Raw genomic sequence first — 18865 nt, forward strand, 5'->3', positions numbered from 1 at the left:
TTTAACTTTATGCCCAGTTCCATAACTGTGCTTTCAACATAATTCCTGCTGCCCATTTACACTTCAGCAGGGCCTAAATGTATTTTCAGCTTCATTTCCATGGAAATGTGCACTTTGCTCTTGATTGATAGATGCATTTTGACAGTTAATTCAGGTTTACCCAGTCAAGGTGAAAATGGGAAAGGAAAAAACAATGACGTCAACAGATCTCAGTATTACTCTTTTTATTGCATTCGTTGTCTAACAACAATAATACTCATTGGCAAGAAACTTATTTACACTAACAAATTAAACTTAATCACACGTATTTTTAGATTGGTCAGAAAACAAGGAATATCTTGCTTCAAATGCCTCTGAAAATCAAAGAGTAAGAAATGCCATTTGAAATGGAACAATCTAGAGAAATACATATTAACCAAGCACAGAGAACAATTCGGACGTGGCACTATTGTCTCTTCCATGCAAATGATTGGACACCGAAAGGTACAAATCAAGATTCAGATAACATGCTATCCATATTTATTGGACTTAAAATGACTTTCAAACAACTTTTTACCCCCCTTTAAAGAAAGATGAAAACAAACCAATTTCTTACAATGGTACTTAAATCATTCTCTCTCTTTTTTCATTTTTTCAGCCGGCCAGTTTGTTAGTCATATGCAGCATGTATACTTGTGGTTCCATTGTAACACCATTAAAAAATACAAAAGCAGTAGTGATGACCATAAATAATATTAAGGAAAACATACACATAAATATTTAAGAGATTTCACTAAGCACTAATGAAGTCTGATGCTGTTGGGAGGTGTTTTCTAGCCGGAGTGCTTCTTAATTCCCACTTTTTAATTTAACTATCTTTGGCGAATTGTTCTTTCACAGATGAAAGATGAAATCCTTAACAGAGAACCTGGGTTGTCTAAAAAACAGCCAGAGAACTAGAAGTATACACCTTCCAACAACACGCTCACACTCATGTTCATTTGGCAATGACCTAACCAGGCTACCACTCAGCAGAAGAGGAAATAAATGGTCACGGAATGACAATGCTGCCATCAGAGAGCCAGGAGTTAGTGGCTTATATATCACAGCTACCAAAAGTGTCATATTAGAGCATGAGCAAATGCACAAGAACACGCAGTGCAATTTTTAGCAAAGGACACTGCGGTCTGCAGTTGAAAATGCCTGAAGTGGCAGAAACTTCTGAGTTGCAACTCAGCGATGTGCAATCTCGACATCAAAGCATTAATCAAACATTTGAGGAAAAGTTTAGCTTACTAAAATACCAAGTTTCTAATAAACCAATTTTACCAAAATATATAGACATATAGGATTAAGTGCATTTAGTAGAAGAAATACATTAAAATAATCTCTTAAAATCTTATGAGCCATTCAATGTATACACAACACAAAAAGTGGCAATAAGGCTATGATTACTGCTGGGGTTCTAACTGACAACACTAAGTTCCAAAGACAGCATCTATTTTAATGCCACGTCATTGCGGGATGTGTGCGCGAGATGAGAGAGATATTCACACATATGTAGTCTGAATAGCTACACAAGTGGCATGCACAATATTGAGAAGTTGCCTCTTGTTCCCTTATCCCTTGCCTCTTACTCAGTCTTCAATCTTAAGCGCTAAAGGTTGGGGTAGGGCCAAGGATGGGAAAGCATCCTGTTTCTTGACTTCCCCACTCTGTAGATTTGGAAGTGAGTCACGTGCTGTACTTGGTCCACACACTTATGTATGTGAGCCTTCAAGTAAGAATCGTTCCCTCAACACGTCATGTAAGGATCCTCTGTTCACCACTGGTGAGAAGGCCAGGCTTCATTTCCCAGGGGGACATGGATCCTGTAGGCTTCTTCTTTGCCTTCAGGCTTCTTGGTTGGGTCTGTTCTACACTGCTACTTTGTTATGCAAATACTACTGGTGTAGTCCTGGTGTTATTCTCCCTCCTACACCCCCCCCCCCCCCCCCCCCGCAGTGTTATGGATCAAGATTCAGTTTCCTGAGACTTTAAATAACTAAGGAAAACATAAATAAAATCTGCCTGCAGACTAGGACTGTTTTTCAGGAGTCAATTGCAGCAACCACATTCATATTTCTTACAACCCTGTTTTCTTTTAGAAATTTACTTCCCACCCCATCATCATCATGAAAACAATTGTAGTAGAAAATATGGACATTTCATTTCCCTCATCCTTCAAGGCTTCAAGGTTTCAGAAGAGTTTACAGGCAGATCCTTGATCAAATCTGAAAATTCAGAAGCCACTCAGGACTTAAGGAGGTGACATGAACCCCGGTGCTGCTGTCTCTCTCGGGATGCTGCATTCAGTTACTCAGATGGAATTTGGTAATTCTTAAATATCTCAGTGTAATGAGGGGGCTACCACACATTCAAAGTGTAGTTACTTCTTTAAAAATCGTTAAGACACCTCTCTTAAGAATCTCCTTAAATCCCACTGTTAAACACATGGTTTTCTCTCTTTAGGCCTGTCTACATAAACTTTGAACACTTTTTTAAACGAATTAGAATATCCATATAAATGCAAAATTTACCTTTTAAAATGTATTTCAAAGCGCATGCTAATTCAATGACACAAAGAACCTAGATGAGAATTATTTGTCTTGAGCAAAAACCATAGGGCCATTTAAAGTCAAACAATCTGTGATTATATTTGTAACCCGGCCTTGGACATCTTAAGATTTCAGAGTAGAGATGACTGCAGAATAACAGGCAGTGGCGAGGGTTAATTTGGGTCCTCACTTCCTCTTGCCACTTGGTTTCCAAGGATAACAGGAGCACCAGGCAGGTGTTCCCATTGCCTCCCTCTTAAAAGCTGAGGTTGGCATTAGCGCTGGAGTTAAAGATGATGCTTATGTGATGTTGAGGGTGGGAAATTCATCAACTCACAGCTAAAGAAAGACAGCATAGTTAACTTCTGATTCAGGGAGAGAGGGAGGGAGAGAGAGAGAGAGAATATGAACGAGGATGAGAAAACCATTACATGAACTGGAGTTAGTTTAAGGGAGATGGACTTAAAGAAGGTAATTCTGTTACAAAACTGAAGTCCTTCAATGGAAAATCCTGACCTAGACACTCCTCACCACACACACCCTGTCCCCCAAAGCACTGCCTATATTCCCAAACACTTTTGGCTATTGCCAGAGTCATATAGAGCTGTCGTTTAGAGAATATACCAGATATTCTCTTTTTGTTCATTTTCTAATAAAGAAAAAAACCGCCAAGCTTTAAAGGTTCATGAAGCAACATTTCTGTGTTAAATTGCAAGGATACTAAAAACCACTAGCATTAGAGCAGGAATTGCATACGGCACTGGTACCTCACTTAGGCATCATGCACTAGAGTTGATAACAACAACAAAAAAACAAAACAAAACAAAAATAGTAGGAAAACAAAATGCTCCCAAGTCCTGAGGCCCTTCACTCTGTTTTCATGCCTTTTCACCAGTCAGTTACAGTTTATCCTTTGCTGGACAATCAAATCAAGTGCCTCTTATAATTTCAGCAGTTTTAAGTAGTAATGTTAAAAAATTAACAAAAATTCAGATGAAAATTACTATAATTTAAGTTAAAAATCAAAACAGTTATAACACAAATGAAATGATTTGAAGAAAAAGAATCTGATTAATAATATTATCAGCTGGTCATTAATCTAAACATTGGAAGTATACAAATAAACTGAAAACAAAGAACAATATTTGAAGACTAAGGAAATGCAATATAATAGATCATAAATTATGTGCAGAGACTGAGACTTACAGATATTTCCAGTATTTACATCCATTTTCAAATATTACCAAAGTGTAAACATAAGATAATCATCCTTCCATTTTCATTCTTAAAATGAATACAGTGAAATTTCCAGTGTGATCCAGATCACTTTTTTTTCAAAGATGGCAAACATGTATAATAGCAAGCACTAATATTACCACATTTTGACTAATTTAGTCTTTTAGTATCAGAAAGGATTTGCTGGAATTGATAGTTCAGTCATAGTGGTTCCTTGTTTCTCATGGTATTAATAAATAGCAAAGCACCACACATCTCAAAATATTAATAGAATATCCAGTATGGCGGCTTCATTATCATACCCCAAAATGAAGACAGACAGGGAAAATATACATAGTGACGGATAACTGTAAAACACAGCAAATGATCTATAGCTAGTGACAGAAGCACTGGAGCCCAACAGGCAATACTCTGTCACTAAAAGGGAGGCAGGCCTTCGGGAAAGAACTGAATTGTGTATTTCTAGTTTAGATTATTCCAGATTTCCCCATATGCAGTCAAGCAGAAAACAGAAACAAGCAAAACACAATGCTCAAAATCCGAGATAGAGCTATAAGGGCTGGAGCCCTTTACGTGATCTGTTACCTGTATAACCTCCAAAAGCCCCCCAAGCTTTGTGTATATACATCTCCAGCGCAAGATATGGACTGAGACTCTACGCAGAAAAGGAAGTAAAATACTTGTCCAAGAATGAGTCTGCTCTCAACTCTGGTTCTGGAACCCACCCCCTGGAAAGTGGGTGACCTCATTTTTAGGGGCCAGTGCAGCAAACAGAACCAGATGCATAAACATAAGAAGCAAAACAACAACATCAACAAAAAGATCCATTATTTGAAATTTCTCAAGATGAGTTCATTTCTCCTCCTTCTGCCTTAGTCCCTGGCATTTGAATTAGTTTGATGAAATGTTGAAATCTGTAATACTGGCTTTAAAATATGAGCTTCACCACTAGACTGTATTATGGGTACCATCTTAAACTTTAACATTAAATGAAGACCCCTAAAGAAAGGAAGAGAATGGCTCAGAAAAACCATTCAGAGCATCTCTAAACATAACGGACAGCTCACCCTTATAAGGACATTCTGTGTGCTCAGTAAAATTGCTTCTCTAGTTGCCTGTTACTTACATCTAAATGTTCTTAAACTGGTATTTCTATTGTTTTAAATGTACATTTGTTAAAATACTAGCCAAGTCCACTTGGGAAATCTTGAGTAGAAAATATGTGACGAGTTCCTGACTGTGTCATCATCGGGCTGCAGACTATCCAGAATGTTCCCCGGGAGAGGAAACCTGAAAATGTTGGTTTCCTTGAAAACCAATTTCCTGTTCAATTTGTTGGGGAAAAGGAATTTTGTTGTGTGTGTCAGTGCTGCGGACAAACTGAGACGCTGCAGCAGCAAAGGAAACAACAGATCCCAATATCCCCTGGCTGCATTAACGTCAGATTTTTCCTTTGTATGGCTAAGTCTGGAAGATAAATATTATCCCCAGAATCCCAAGGTAATGCCACATTCACATTCTTAAGGCTTTTGCTTCCTTCTGGAGTTAACCCCTACTAGAATTCTTTTCTCTCCTTCAGGTGCTCAGCAAGCAGAATAGTGTGCTCACCTACTGCTACGGGAGGTGATTCTGGGGCGGAGCACACACACGTTTCCACGGTGGGGTTGCTCACTGTGCAGACACAGAAACAAGGGGGACCTTTCTCCCACTTTGGAGAGGATCCTGCAGCCCAGATCTCATGGCAGGAGGGCGCTCTCAAGCCATGTAGGCATACACAAACACCCAGGGTCAGGACCCCATGCTGGAGGTCCATGGCACTCCATTTAACACCACCAGGGTGGGTCATGCTCTCACTGGGCACTGCCATGCTGGTTTTCCAAGCAAGACACACACCTACCCAACACAATACAAGCTGCTGGTAAGCCAGAGAAGCGGGAAACATAGCTGCTTTGCATCTTGCACAAATGAGCTCCTTGGTTTGTTAATAAACTAAAGGTGGCTTGGGATTATTTGAGTAGGTTAAATGAAGAGAATTCTATTATCACAGAAAATGCAGGTATTCAACACCGGGTTCCAGAATCTGCCTACAGCACTCAGTTTCCTCTTCATTCCCCTAGAGGAGAGAGGGGCAGGAAGAGGTGGGCCCTCTCTTGGAGCAACCCGCCTAGAAGAGGTGTGTTACTGCTCCCCAGCACCCTCTACTGCCATCTTTTCTGACTTCCTAGATTTCCTCTGCATCTGCTCTTGTTCCTTCCTCCTCAGCTTCTCTCTCTGCTTCTCCATTTTCTCTTGAGCCTTCCGAGCCTTCTCTAGAGACATCTTCATTTCCTTGAGCTTTTTTTTGACCATTGCTCGGTCCTGCGATGATGCCATTCCAAGAGCCTGGGAAGGAAATATAAGCAAACTGAATCTGAAAACCAATGACCTCTCTGCTTATGCTGAGGCTGATATCACAATATGTTCTAACTCAAAAATTAATTGAACCACAATTGTGGTGAAAACTAAAGAAGAGCTGATTACATTTGCCAAAAATTTACAAGCTTTATTTTTTTCTTTTGTTCTTTGAAATCCCTAGCACAGTATGCCCTGAACCTCGCTAAGTCATGCTTTCCATATTGGTAATTAAAGGGTGAATGAATGAAAAAAGGTCACAATTCTGCTTCTACAACCTGCAGGTTGTAGACATTTACAGGAAAAAGATAGGAGTGGGCCCCTGCTGCCCACAGGGGGTGCTCCCAGAAGTGCAGGAAGAATCAACATGGCTTCCTTTCTGCCAATGTACGCATTGACAGTGAGGACCCACAGTGTATTCAGCACCAGAATGCTCAAGGCAGCAGACTAGCCATGGGCTCCCTGTAGGCAGACCTAAAAGGAAGCCTGATTATAACGAGAAGGATGCTCAAATTAGCTTGGAATTCAGAATAAAGGGAGTTGGTTGCATAGTATATTAAATGCTTTATGACCTTCAGCATCAACAGCGGGATGCATCCATCTCCCCAAGGGGACAACCTTGTCAATGGACCTTCATATTTACAAGCTATTCATTGATCTCTACCCTTTTCAAGATTGTCACGCAATACTCATCTGCCTGTCCTCCCAGCAGGGGCTGAGGTCAGGGGTGGAAAGCCGGCTGTAAGCTCCTTTCGCCCTTTCTCAGCAGGGATGGGTGCCACCTCAGCTTCTAAAGAGATGGACTGGACAGGTGGACATGAGAGAGCGATGGAGGGGGAGGGGAGACACTGCCGCACGTATTTGGGGAAGAAAGTTCTGGGGAAAACATCATCCCGGTTTTGGAGCAGTCCCTGGTGTGCAGGGACGAGTCAGGATGGAGAGGAGACACGAAGAAGGGGAAGGTTAATGGATTTGGGTTTTAACTCTTACGTGATGAAAGAGCCCACATTGGCCATTATTAAAACTCATACTACATAGAAGTAAGTAGAGTTAATACATGGGCCATGTGTTGCTAGGCGGAAGCAATGGAGTCCCTCCCTCTCCTACTCAGCAGCCTACTAGTTAGATCCCCTAATGACTTTCTGAAACTTTGTTTACTATTCAAACAATCCACCGTCCTTTCTGCTGACGGTTGATAAGAATTACCTCTCCCATAGGGAGAATGCTCTCATTTAATGAAAACATTTTAGGTGCTATGAGCAATACAAATTATGCTTGGTAACCTAACACAGACAGATATAATTCTTTACCTTCAGTTTATTTCCATCCAACTGCAGGAGTTGCTCTCCAGTGATGTTTTGGGCACTGAATTCAGATACATACTGCTCCAGATTTAGGCTCATGAGCCAGTGAGAAACCTGCTGCACACTCCACTCCTGAACGGCCCGATTCTGACACTGACTGTGCTTGGGAGACTGTCCGTCATCAAGGATCTGAGTAGGAATGTCATGCAGTGTTGTTAAAGGGCTGAAGTACTGTGGCTCAGCATGGCATATTGCGCTATCTATCCAAGGGAATGTCTTGCCTACTAGAGCCATCTTTATTTCTAAACCATAGAATGATAAGCTAATGGGTCTTGCTGTGTATGTAATGCACACACACATTTACTACCTACATGTTTTTAGATGCTTGGAAATCTAAAAACTCCCCTAAATAAAACAGCATTTTCAATGCAGTAAGTTTAATATTGACAAATCCACTCTAATGTTGCAAGCTTTTACATGAAAACACTTTGGAAGGATTATCAGATGCAGAAAACAAATATATCATTAATCCCTATAGACAATCCATCCCTCTGCATTTCTCCTCTGCTAGGACAGTAGAGATACGTAAAAACACATTTAAAAGTACTGTGGCATCTTTCACTTAGAAGAGGAGAGCATTGAGCCCTCAGGTATTTTTAGGGGGAAATTTCACAGCCATTATTTCATTTGCACGGCAAGCAAATCCGTGAGGGCAGTGGGGCAGGAGGAATCCATAATTACTTTTAGTAAACGAGGAAACTGAGGCTCTGAACACCCACAGATCTGCCCAGTGCAGACTATTTATTACTTTTAACAGTGCAAAGGGCAGGCTGGTTCCTGGAACCACTACGCTGAGAGGCGATGAGGCGATGATGGGTCTGGGAGGAGAGACAGAAGCCACCTCAGTGACGGGCGGAGGACAGAAGAGGGGATGATGGGTAAGCCGAGATGAAGGCAAAGGAGGCGAAACAGAGGGAGCTGGGTCAATCAGGTAATGGTGATGGGGACACATCATGGGACTCTGGAGGTGGGATCTGGAGGTCCTCTTGACTCAGGAATATCTTTTAAACTGAGACACAGACCAGGGCAGAGTGAAACTACATAACACAAGGAACACCCCACCCCCACTGCAGAGAAAAGCACTCTTGTTTTGTTTGAGTTTTCAATCATCTGCAAAGAGAGAAAAGGTTCAAACAAAATAACAAAAACCACCGTACAGCCCATTGAAAGCTCACCTCGTCATCTATCATATCCAGGCTCTGAGCGAGGGAGCAACAAAGGAATCAAAGAGAAACATGTTATACAAACAGGACACACAATATATACAGTACAAAGTCTTAGAAAATTAAAGTCATGTCGAGCCTGAAGAATATGGGCAAAAGAGTTTAAGAGAGAAAAAATGTTTTACAAAACAAAACAACATGTTAGAAAGAAATAACTAAGAACACATATTTAGAGCAAAACTATCTTTTACTTATAATGCCTCCCTCCCACCCTCCCTTTCACCCCAATAAGACATTAGAGATATGTAAAAGAACATTTAAAAGTATTGTGGCATATTTCTGGTATTTCTTTCTTCACCTTATCCCTTGGGGTACTAAGTCCATCACTAGTGTAATTTCCTGCCTCTCTTGTATGTATTTATCTCAGGAGCATTCCTAAGAATGCTCAGGAGATAAATATATACTTTGACCCCCGCATCTAAATCAGTGGTCTTATAAATATATACTTTGACCCCCCTCATCTAAATCAGTGGTCTTACATAGTTGTCCTTCCTTCTCAGAATTGTATCTCTCCCCTTTTCACTGCAGTGAATCTTAATCATGGGCCACACCCAACTCAGAAGAAATATCAGATTCTTCGGGTGGGGGTGATGATGGGAAAGATGAGGGAGAAAAGCAAGGGCTAATTGGTGAATGCCGTGAGATTTCTGAGCTGTTCCCCACTTTTGCTCTCCAGTGCCCAGCCTCCCGTCCCCACACCATTGCTGAGAGGCATCGCACTGGAGTCAGAGAAAGGCCTAAGATATAGTATACAGTGAGGGATGGCTCTGAGGGTCTCCGAAACAACAGTTAGCTTTCATGTTGAGACAGAGAGGGAGACACCAATATCCTAGCAGAGATCATGGTTCCAGTGATCTACCATGCAAAGTCTACCTCAGACACATTGCCCTGTGACAGCTCACGGGTAGCACGTACGCCTGGGAGAGCAGTTCTGTGAGGGACATGAGCATACCTCATCTGACGACAGCGCCAGGGACTGAGAGAGCCCCGGGGTTCTGGGCTCCGCTCCCAGGCCGCTCAGGTCTGCCGAGCTGGTGCTACTGGGACTGAAGTCATCGTTGAAGGTAAAGTTCTGTAACAATAAATGAAGCTCAGTGTTAAAAGGGCAGCGAGAAGGAACCCAAGGTAGGTGTGTTTGCGAGCTCTAAGACGGTAACTTTGAAGTAATCTTAGAAGTTGACTTTGGGGCCGGTGATGACCTTCGGCCGGGCAGTGTCAGACACTGCGCCTGCGGTGAATGGGGAGCTCTGAGCGCTTCTCCGCCGGGGGGAGAGGATAGGTGTTTTGGAGTAATGACTCTGCAGTCTCTCTTCAAGGGTGCAGCATTCATTATCCTCTGCGACTGCTCAGAGGAGTGATATTAATGAGCCTATCTTCTTTGACCCTAATGGTGATGAGCCACAGTGTAAGTAAAAAAAATACAAGGTGGTGTGGAGAGCCTGAGTGATTAGGAACAGATGGCAATCCATATTAGAAAGGTAGCCGAGCACCCCGGAAGGTCCCCGCTAGCTGTGATAAATGCTGTGGGGGATGGCAGATCCTCTTCAGGATGTGACCTTCAAAGACCATGGGTTCTGGGGGAGGTCACAACCTCCCTGCTCAGGTACAGCTTTCACGTGGCAGCGCTACGTACAGACACACGTTCCCAAATAGTTACCTGGGGGTCGGAAGAAAACTTCCCCAGAACCTCATTAAAATGTTCAGTGGATATTAAAATCAAATACATTCATAATGACTTCAGAGCTGCCTTAGTGAAAACATTTTAAGCCACACCTGGAGTCTCTCCAGTGTAAGATAACAGTAGAACTATTTAAACAACACTGAGATATAGCAGACCCAATGCTGAAAATGCTTCAAGGCCAAAGTGGTCTATTGCTGTCAAAACTTCTTTTCTAGTTGCTTCTCAGGGATTCTTTTTAAAAAAAATATATTTTATTGATTTTTTACAGAGAGGAAGGGAGAGAGATAAAGAGCCAGAAACGTCGATGAGAGAGAAACATCGACCAGCTGCCTCTTGCACACCCCCCACTGGGGATGTGCCCGCAACCAATGTATAATACATGCCCTTGCCCGGAATCGAACCCGGGACCTTTCAGTCTGTAGACTGACACTCCACCACTGAGCCAAACTGGCTTTGGCTTCCCAGGGATTCTTAAGAACTTGGCCAAACCCCATCTGTTTCCTATCCCACTGCCTTAGAGATTGGACTGCCAGTTTTCCATTAGGTCCTCTCGTACCGGGTTAGCTGGCTGTCAGGAATAAATGCCATGCCAGAGGCCAGAGAGCTCAGTTACCAAACAGACTGCAGGGTTTGCTGGATGCTCAGATGAGACTGAATCAGAGCACGGAGCTGGGCTAGGAGAGCATTTAGGCAGAGGCATTCGACACAGAGCATTACCATTTGGCACAGTCAGTGGAAACACAACCCCCAAACCCATCAAAACCCTGTGAGCTGTTGACCACAAGAAAAGAATTAAATTCGAGTAACTTGAACCCCATGTGTCTGTTTGAGAAAGAAAAGTGAACACAGATAAAAGGAGACCACACAACATGTGAAAGTTAGCCACTGCATGTGTTTCAATAAAATTAGGTAAGGTTAGGTAAGGTTTGCAGTTTCATGCTGGAAATAACCATCATGCATTTAAAAACAAGTAGCATCCATGCACAGACTTCCTAATTCTGCTCAAGTTAAAGAACTTTCGTGACAGAATTACAACAGCTGTTCGACATGGAAGCTTGATTTAAGAGAAGAAATAAGGGTGCTATGTCAGCATTGGTTTGTTTTAGAGAGTTTCATTTAGATGTACTGAACACATATCCATGCCCAAATTTATCTGTTTTCCAGTAAATCTTGACGAGCGCAGCAAAAATAGTTTGGTAATGTAATTTAAACTGGAATGCTTGGTAAACAGATCTATCACACTGTGCCGTGATTCAAACTCATCTTTCCCAGCATGGTTTCACTGTCAAACAGAGATTAAATAGCAATATGTGAAAAAGACAGGCAAATCGAAGATTAACACACAATCTAGCAGAGACCAGTATTAAAGAAGGTGATGGTTAAAGGGCCTTTCGGTTCCCCACACAGGAAGTATCATGCACGGTTTATTGCAGTGTTATCACATTGGTTTCTTGGATCCAGAGCATACACACAGGTTGAGAATGCTTCCCAGAGATTGAAGAGGAGGAAGAGATTTGGAGTTTTCTCGTTTGCATTTCTAATCCAAGTGTTTTCTACCTTGGACCCCTTTTTATCTGAAATTAGAGTTTCAGGAGAAGGCTGGAGGGGACTTGGAGGTGAAGGCAGGTTCCTGAAGGAATAGGATCCTTTTCGGCTCTCTTGAAACCAGGAGAAAGGCATGCAAGGTGAGCGAGGGGCAGCCGGCGCTGCAGCAGAGGGCTTCGCTTTCCAGTGGTCCAGCCTGCCTCTGAAGATCCTGTTTCATGAAAAGAATTGGAGTGTTAGACAGAGAAAGGGAAGATGTGAAACTGACTGAACTGGACTCTGACGGGGCTCTGAACACAGTTTGAAGTAGCAATTTGAGAAGTTATCCTACACAACAGATACTCCTCCCTCCCCCCCCCCCCCATTTTTGACTGGAACATTTATTATTATTTTGTGTCTAAATGGACTCTGTAATGACAGACATTTTGTACTGCTATGTCCATGGGAAATGTGCCTAATACATACATGGACGGGCAAAAAGTTAGGTCTACAGTTATTTGTATGGAAAAATAACATAGTGATTAATAAATAGTAATGCAAGAATAAACCCTGTGTTTCAAGGACTCACAGCTGTACACTTACTTTTGCCAATGCCTGTGGATGTGGATAAATTAACATGAGGGAGAAGTGTGTCATTTAGAAGCTGCTGTCATCAGAGCATCCCCCCGTTGGGGACACACATCAGTGCCTCACTGCTGGTGACTTCAGCTCCTGATGAGCATTCTTTCCTGGCCTCCTCTCAACTCAGGTTCCCAAGAGTCTCAATTTAAGAATATGATATACTTAGATAATCTGGGAATTTCAGGGCTTGGGCTACGTTAAGCAGAACATACACTTCGTTGGTTTTGCATCATTATCTTTGTGCCTTTTTATAGAAAGAACACCAGACCTGAAGTCATAATGCTCTGCTTGGAGGTCAGGTCTGCCACTTCCTGAACCACGGGCCTTCACTCAGCCTCTATTTCTTACCTGTGAACGGTGGAGGTTTTATGTATCTCATATGTGGTTAGGAATTAAATGAGACAGTATGTGTAAAAAGTGCTTTGAATACTATAGGATTATAGTTTAACATTCAAAGGATCCAAAGGCCTTTGAGAATACCGTTTGAAAGCATATTTTTCTTAATATCTTGCATATTTATACTTACGTTTTGGTTAGAGAAAAATAGTTCTTAGGAACTGAGGCAGGAATGGGCAGTAGTGTCTGCATCTTGGAAGAGGTCATTCTCAAAATGTTCAAATGATCCTTGATGCAGTGCCCACAATTTGTTAACTGCTGATGTCATGACAACAAGGAGATTTCCTTTCATTTAAAAGTGACAACGCCTTAGCTAGACAGCAAATGTTGGACATGGATCTTGAATTTCAATCTTCTCACATCTCATTTAAAATACTTGGAAATATTACATGTTTCAAATTTACATAAATAGTATAACTCCTAACAATTTCTGTTCATTTCCAAAGATTATTGAGAGAATCAAATGGGACAATAAATGTAAAAACATAAACTGTACAGCAATGTATAAATGTAAGGGGATTGAAAGAATGATAATTAAAGAGAATGAAAAATCAGTGAAGTTTTGGAAGAATACTGGTTGGGGGTGAAAAACTGTTGGCCACACTAAAGTTCAAGAAAAGGTGATGATTTAAATGGTGTATTTCTTTCTTTTTCTTTTCTTAGTGAATGGGAGCCATTCAATTTTTATTTTTTATTTCTTTTTTGTTGATTTTTGGAGAGAGTGGGAGGGAAAGAAAAAGAGAAACATTGATATGACAGCAAAACATCAACTGGCTACCTCCTGCATGTTCCCTACCAGGGATGGAGACCAAAATCCTAGATTTGCCCTGACCAGGATTTGAAATCGCAACCTTTCAGTGCATGGGACCATGACCAACCAACTGAGCCACATCAGCCAGGGCTAAATGGTATATTTCTTAAAATGACAACAAAAACAACAACAAAATCCCAAAGGAATCTGCAAGAATAACAGGGAAAGACTGACCAGAGAGGAGCCAACCTTCAATTTCATTGTAAAGCTTAAGAACAATGTTGTATCCTTAAACCCACCTACTTCTTATCAAAAGAGAAGGAGAGAGTACAATAACTGAACATCAGGAGACTGCTAAGGCCTGCTAGCAGAGGCACATAGGTCTTCTGTGGAAGTGCTTTCTGCTCCTGGGTCGTGGACAGTCTGGTAAGAATCACTTGGGCACCTGTTCAAATGCAGATTCTTGGACACCCAGACTAACTGAATTAGAATTGTGAGAAAAGATGGGAGGAGTTGACCCGGAATCTACTTTAAGGCATATCTTAGCTAACTCTTAAAAATTTTAATGTCTATATTCATTAATATTATCCCAAATGCAAATATGAGGCTTTTGGAACAGAATAGGTTATTACTTACATAAAATTATTACACTGGTTCCCCATACCGTAATTTTCTCTCTCTCCATAATGAGAACCAGATGTCCTAAACTTGATCTACACTGTAGTTGAGAAATCTAAAAAATATGAATCTGGACGGTTATATAGAAGAGGGCCAGCTGTTCCTGCCTCGCCTCTGAGAAGGGAGAGAAATCCTATCTCCTCAATGTAAACAAATTCAACTTGAGAAGGATCTTGGGTTCTCAGCCTTTGGAAAGAAATATAAATCCTGGGGGATATAAAACAAGTTATCTCCAGCTTCACAAGCTTGGGACTGTCTCTATAGAGAGGTCTAAGGCCCCTCTCCCCATCCACACTCCTTAAAAATGGAACTGCACATTGGGGAGTTGGCTCTCTCTGTAGATCTCACTGTCTATCCAGAATTTAACTTCTGAGGTTTGTCTTTTAGCTTAGGCCCTACATCCCGTGAAAAATGCTGAAAAAGCTCTAAAATAAAACTATTTCCTCAGCAGTCTCACGCTCTTATTAGTGGGCATAGGATTTATTTTTCTTATTTGGTTATACATTTCTGAGTCAATCAAATGATGTGGGAAATTCGTTAGATGTTCCATCCACAATTCAAATAAAGCATTGTAGTGCTTTGATACATGAATACTATTTTAAGTTATACATAGGCCATTATCAAAGACAGCTAGACTATCTTTTCCTATTCCCAAGTGCACTGCCTTTGTAACAACCCTTTTAGAACCACTAACCTTTGCAAGAAATAAGATTATTGGTACCTAATTTTTGTCATTCTAATGACTTATTTGGAAAGGACTTTGGGTAGTTCAAATCCTGGCCAGGCAACATTCCAAACAAAATCTGAAGACCACATCTAAACGCTTCCATAAAATCCTCACTGCCAGGAAAATATCCAAGACTGATCATTCCAGATGCACCTAGCCATCCAGTGCAGAAGCAGGCCTGGAGGCCACAGTGGGAGTGTGATGAAGGAGGGGAGGGAAGCTCAGCCTCAGTGATATCCAGAGGCTTTCTCCGACAATGAAGACAATGGAAGGCACACACAGAGGAAAAGTCACATAGAAAGCAATGCAAGCCCACATCTAATGAGATGGCCACGTCCTCATAGCTATAAACCACCAGGTTCTGGGGTTTTCTGAAGAATATTTCCCAATTCTCCAGGAGGGCTGGCTGTGCCCCTCTGAGGCTGTATCCTATCCCCCTCCTTTATTTGTGTATCCTCGATTCTAACACCCCCTCCATACACTGATGCAACCCCAATGTGTTTGTCAGTATCCACAAAGAGCTGAACAGGCATGCTTCCATTTGCTTGGACCTTGAGTAGAGAATGTTCATCTTAAAAAAGTGAACTCTCCACTACTTTAAACTCATAGACCCATCAGCTTTCCAGACATGCTTTGTAAAATAAATGCCAATTTCCTTCCAGATAAATTGAACTATTGAGTCTACAAAAAGAGCTCAGGAGTTTTGGTAACAGTTATTCTATTACTGACCACTCTTAGTCTGTTGCACTTGGTGGAGAAATGTATTAAGAATAAGGTAGAATTCTTCTTACCTCCTTCCCTTACTCCTTCCTTTCTTAACATTTTTTAACTCTCAGGACAGGTTAGGGGCTAAGGTACTAACTCTATATTCATCCTTCATAATCCCCTTGAAAAATCAAGATCAGTGGAAATAAATTCTTAATGGATCTGAAAAGAGTTTCTAGCTATGTGCTCTGTTTTCCTTCACAGCTTGGACACTAATGGCTCATTGTCATTTTGGGGAAAAATAGAAGCAAATCATAGCTACATTTCTGATTATTTTATTGTTAGGAACTGGAAGGAATTAAGTCTCGGTAATAATAAAATATCAGTTGGGGTTGGGTGATGAGGTGGGAAAGTAAGTTTCCTGGCAATTAAATGGTTTCTAGCTTACAACTCTATAGAACAATGAACTCATTTATATACATCTTGGAACTAGATTAACCTGGGGTGAGAACCCCAAAAATAAATTGCTAAGGTAAACACTCCATGGTGATTTTAGGGGATTGGTTTTAACTTGGAATACAAGGTAAGTTAGGGCACATACCTAAGGTTGTAGGTACAATCCCTGGCCAGGGTGCTTATGGGAGGCAACTGAACCATTTCTTTCTCTCTCTCTCTCTCCCTTCCTTTCTCACTACACCCCTCTAGAGTGATGCATTTATTCCCAGTTCCCTGCAGCTGCTGTGCGACCTTGTGGCTAAGGGTCCTCAACACCCATCTACCTCCAGGGTCCCAGGAAGCCAGCTCAGCTGCACTAAGCTCCCACCTGGCAGTAATTGTCCTTTCTGGAGTACCTTTTGTAAGGTTCTGGACCCATTATCAATCTATTTAGAAGAACAAAGGCTGCCATTTGGATTTGATTAGTGTTAACCAAATTACTGTGATAGCTCAAAAAATTACCTTTTTGAAACAGAAAAAGTCTCTCTTCTTCACTATTCTACTATTTTCATTAGGTGAATTCCTTTCAGTTGTCAGAATTCTACTGTAATTACAAATAATTTGAAAATGATGATCCTAATTTAAAACTATTCTATAGCGTTGGCACACATGGAACCACCTGTGATGACTGAAGCAGAGACCGCAGGGCTAGTGTTGTAAAGCTGCAGAGCTGGCCAGGCAGCCGAGAGGGAAGTCTGGCTGGTTCAAAAGCTGGCATTAGCTGTGATGAGACAGTGTGCACATGACAGTCTGCCATCAGCCACCCAAGGTTTTGCCTAGAGCAGTGGTCGGCAAACTGCTGCTAGCGAGCCAAATACGACTCTTTACCCCCTTGAGTGTGGCTCTTCCAAAAATGCCATGGGCTGGGCGAGTCTATTTTGAAGAAGTCGCATTAGAAGAAGTTTAAAAAATTTGGCTCTCAAAAGAAATGTCAATCGCTGTACTGTTGATATTTGGCTCTGTTGACTAATGAGTTTGCCGACCACTGGCCTAGAATAAGGTGAGCACTCACCAACAGAATCCAGATGTGCTTGCTTTTCACCTGGAATTTATACAAAGTGGTAATACTCTGGCTACTGCCATGACATTCACTAGAACCTTTCAAGCCTGCCGAATGCCTGTGGTTCTGCCCCTTTTAGCTTCAAAAGTGAGAGGGAGTGACCACCTCAAAGGCCCAGAGAAGAAAGGGAGAAACTCAGAGGTGTCTGAGCTTCTCTCCTTTAAACAGGTTCATTACTTGTTTCTTTTATTTCCTCTAAGCATATGGGATAGTTTCCTACTCTTAACTTTAAGGCACAAAGTAGACTTTTGTATTTCTCCAAAAATCACACAAAGTTAGTAAGTCTCTTTTGAGTTGCATTATGGTCTTATTTTAACTGTGATTGTTGACCCCCTTACAAACAAAACTTTCTACCCTTTCTCCATATTACAGCATAAAGGAAATCCAACCAACAAAAATAATTAATTTGGAACTCTCTCTTGTCATCCCCCTCCCAATTCTTCTGTAATCCCAGGGAGAAGGTACAACTTCTCACACATGGTATACCAGTAAGAAAAAAAAAAAAGAAAAAAAAAAGGAAAACAAGAAACAGCAGAGGACAACCTAGGAAATGGGCAAATGGTCCCCCAATGATTTCATAGTATTTTATTCTTAGCATTTTGCCTGTATCTTTCTTACTGTGTGCTTTTGAGATGATTCCCAAATTTCATAAAGAAATATGTCAGTCAGAGAAAGACAAATACCATATGATTTCACTTATATGTGGAATCCAAGGAGCACAATAAAAGAACAAACAAAATAGAAATAGACTCTTAGACACCAAACAGAATGACAGTTGTCAGACTTGTGGGGCTAGGTGAAAAGGTGAAGGGACCGAGAAGTACAAATTGGTAGTTCCAGAATAGCCATGGGAATGAAAGTACAACTTAGGCAACATAGTCAATATTGTAATAACTAAGTATGGTGCCAGATGGGCACTTGAATATCAGGGGACCACTTTGAAAGTATCAGATTGTCTAACTACTATGCTGTATACCTGAAACTAGCACAAAATAATATTGAATATAAACTGTAATTTTTAAAAAACCAACCATTAAATGAGTAAGTACTTGAAGATGACAGGAATTATTGGAAAGACATCTGGACACTTAAAAATATCGAGGGGACCACTTTGAAAGTATCTGATTGTCTAACCACTATGCTGTATACCTGAAACTAACACAAAATAATACTGAATATAAACTGTAATTTAAAAAAAAAACACACAACCATTAGATGCGTAAGTACTTGAAGATGACAGGAAGTATTGGAAAGAAACCTAGACAGGAGACACAAGCCCCAGCTAATGGACATCAATTGCCTATTGCACAGTCCTGGGGTAATCAATTCAATGATACAGAGGCTTCACCTTCATCGGTAAAGTATGGTGTTATTATCAGCCCTCCAGGTTTTATTGTAATGACCAATGATAAATGT

The 18865-nt window shown here is 41.2% G+C and overlaps 1 protein-coding gene across 14 annotated transcripts in view; it reads right to left on the bottom strand.

Annotated features, from left to right (window-relative positions):
• Window positions 1-209: 209 nt before the first annotated feature.
• PPP1R9A (protein phosphatase 1 regulatory subunit 9A) overlaps window positions 210-18865 on the bottom strand; it is a 215690-nt gene continuing 197034 nt past the window's right edge. For 8 of the 14 annotated variants that reach the window (XM_036429369.2, XM_045578424.1, XM_036429366.2 and 5 more), the window contains 5 exons: window positions 12029-12227; window positions 9743-9862; window positions 8743-8766; window positions 7514-7696; window positions 210-6194 (listed from right to left, as the gene is read on the bottom strand). In XM_036429369.2, coding sequence (XP_036285262.1) covers window positions 5991-6194; window positions 7514-7696; window positions 8743-8766; window positions 9743-9862; window positions 12029-12227 — 730 coding nt within the window. In that variant the 3' untranslated portion in view covers window positions 210-5990. The remainder of the gene's footprint in view (window positions 6195-7513; window positions 7697-8742; window positions 8767-9742; window positions 9863-12028; window positions 12228-18865) is intronic. The other 6 variants (XM_036429367.2, XM_036429368.2, XM_036429372.2 and 3 more) reach the window with 3 other exon arrangements.

The sequence above is a fragment of the Pipistrellus kuhlii genome, unplaced genomic scaffold, assembly GCF_014108245.1.
Source record: "Pipistrellus kuhlii isolate mPipKuh1 unplaced genomic scaffold, mPipKuh1.p scaffold_m20_p_10, whole genome shotgun sequence".
Classification (NCBI taxonomy): domain Eukaryota; kingdom Metazoa; phylum Chordata; class Mammalia; order Chiroptera; family Vespertilionidae; genus Pipistrellus; species Pipistrellus kuhlii.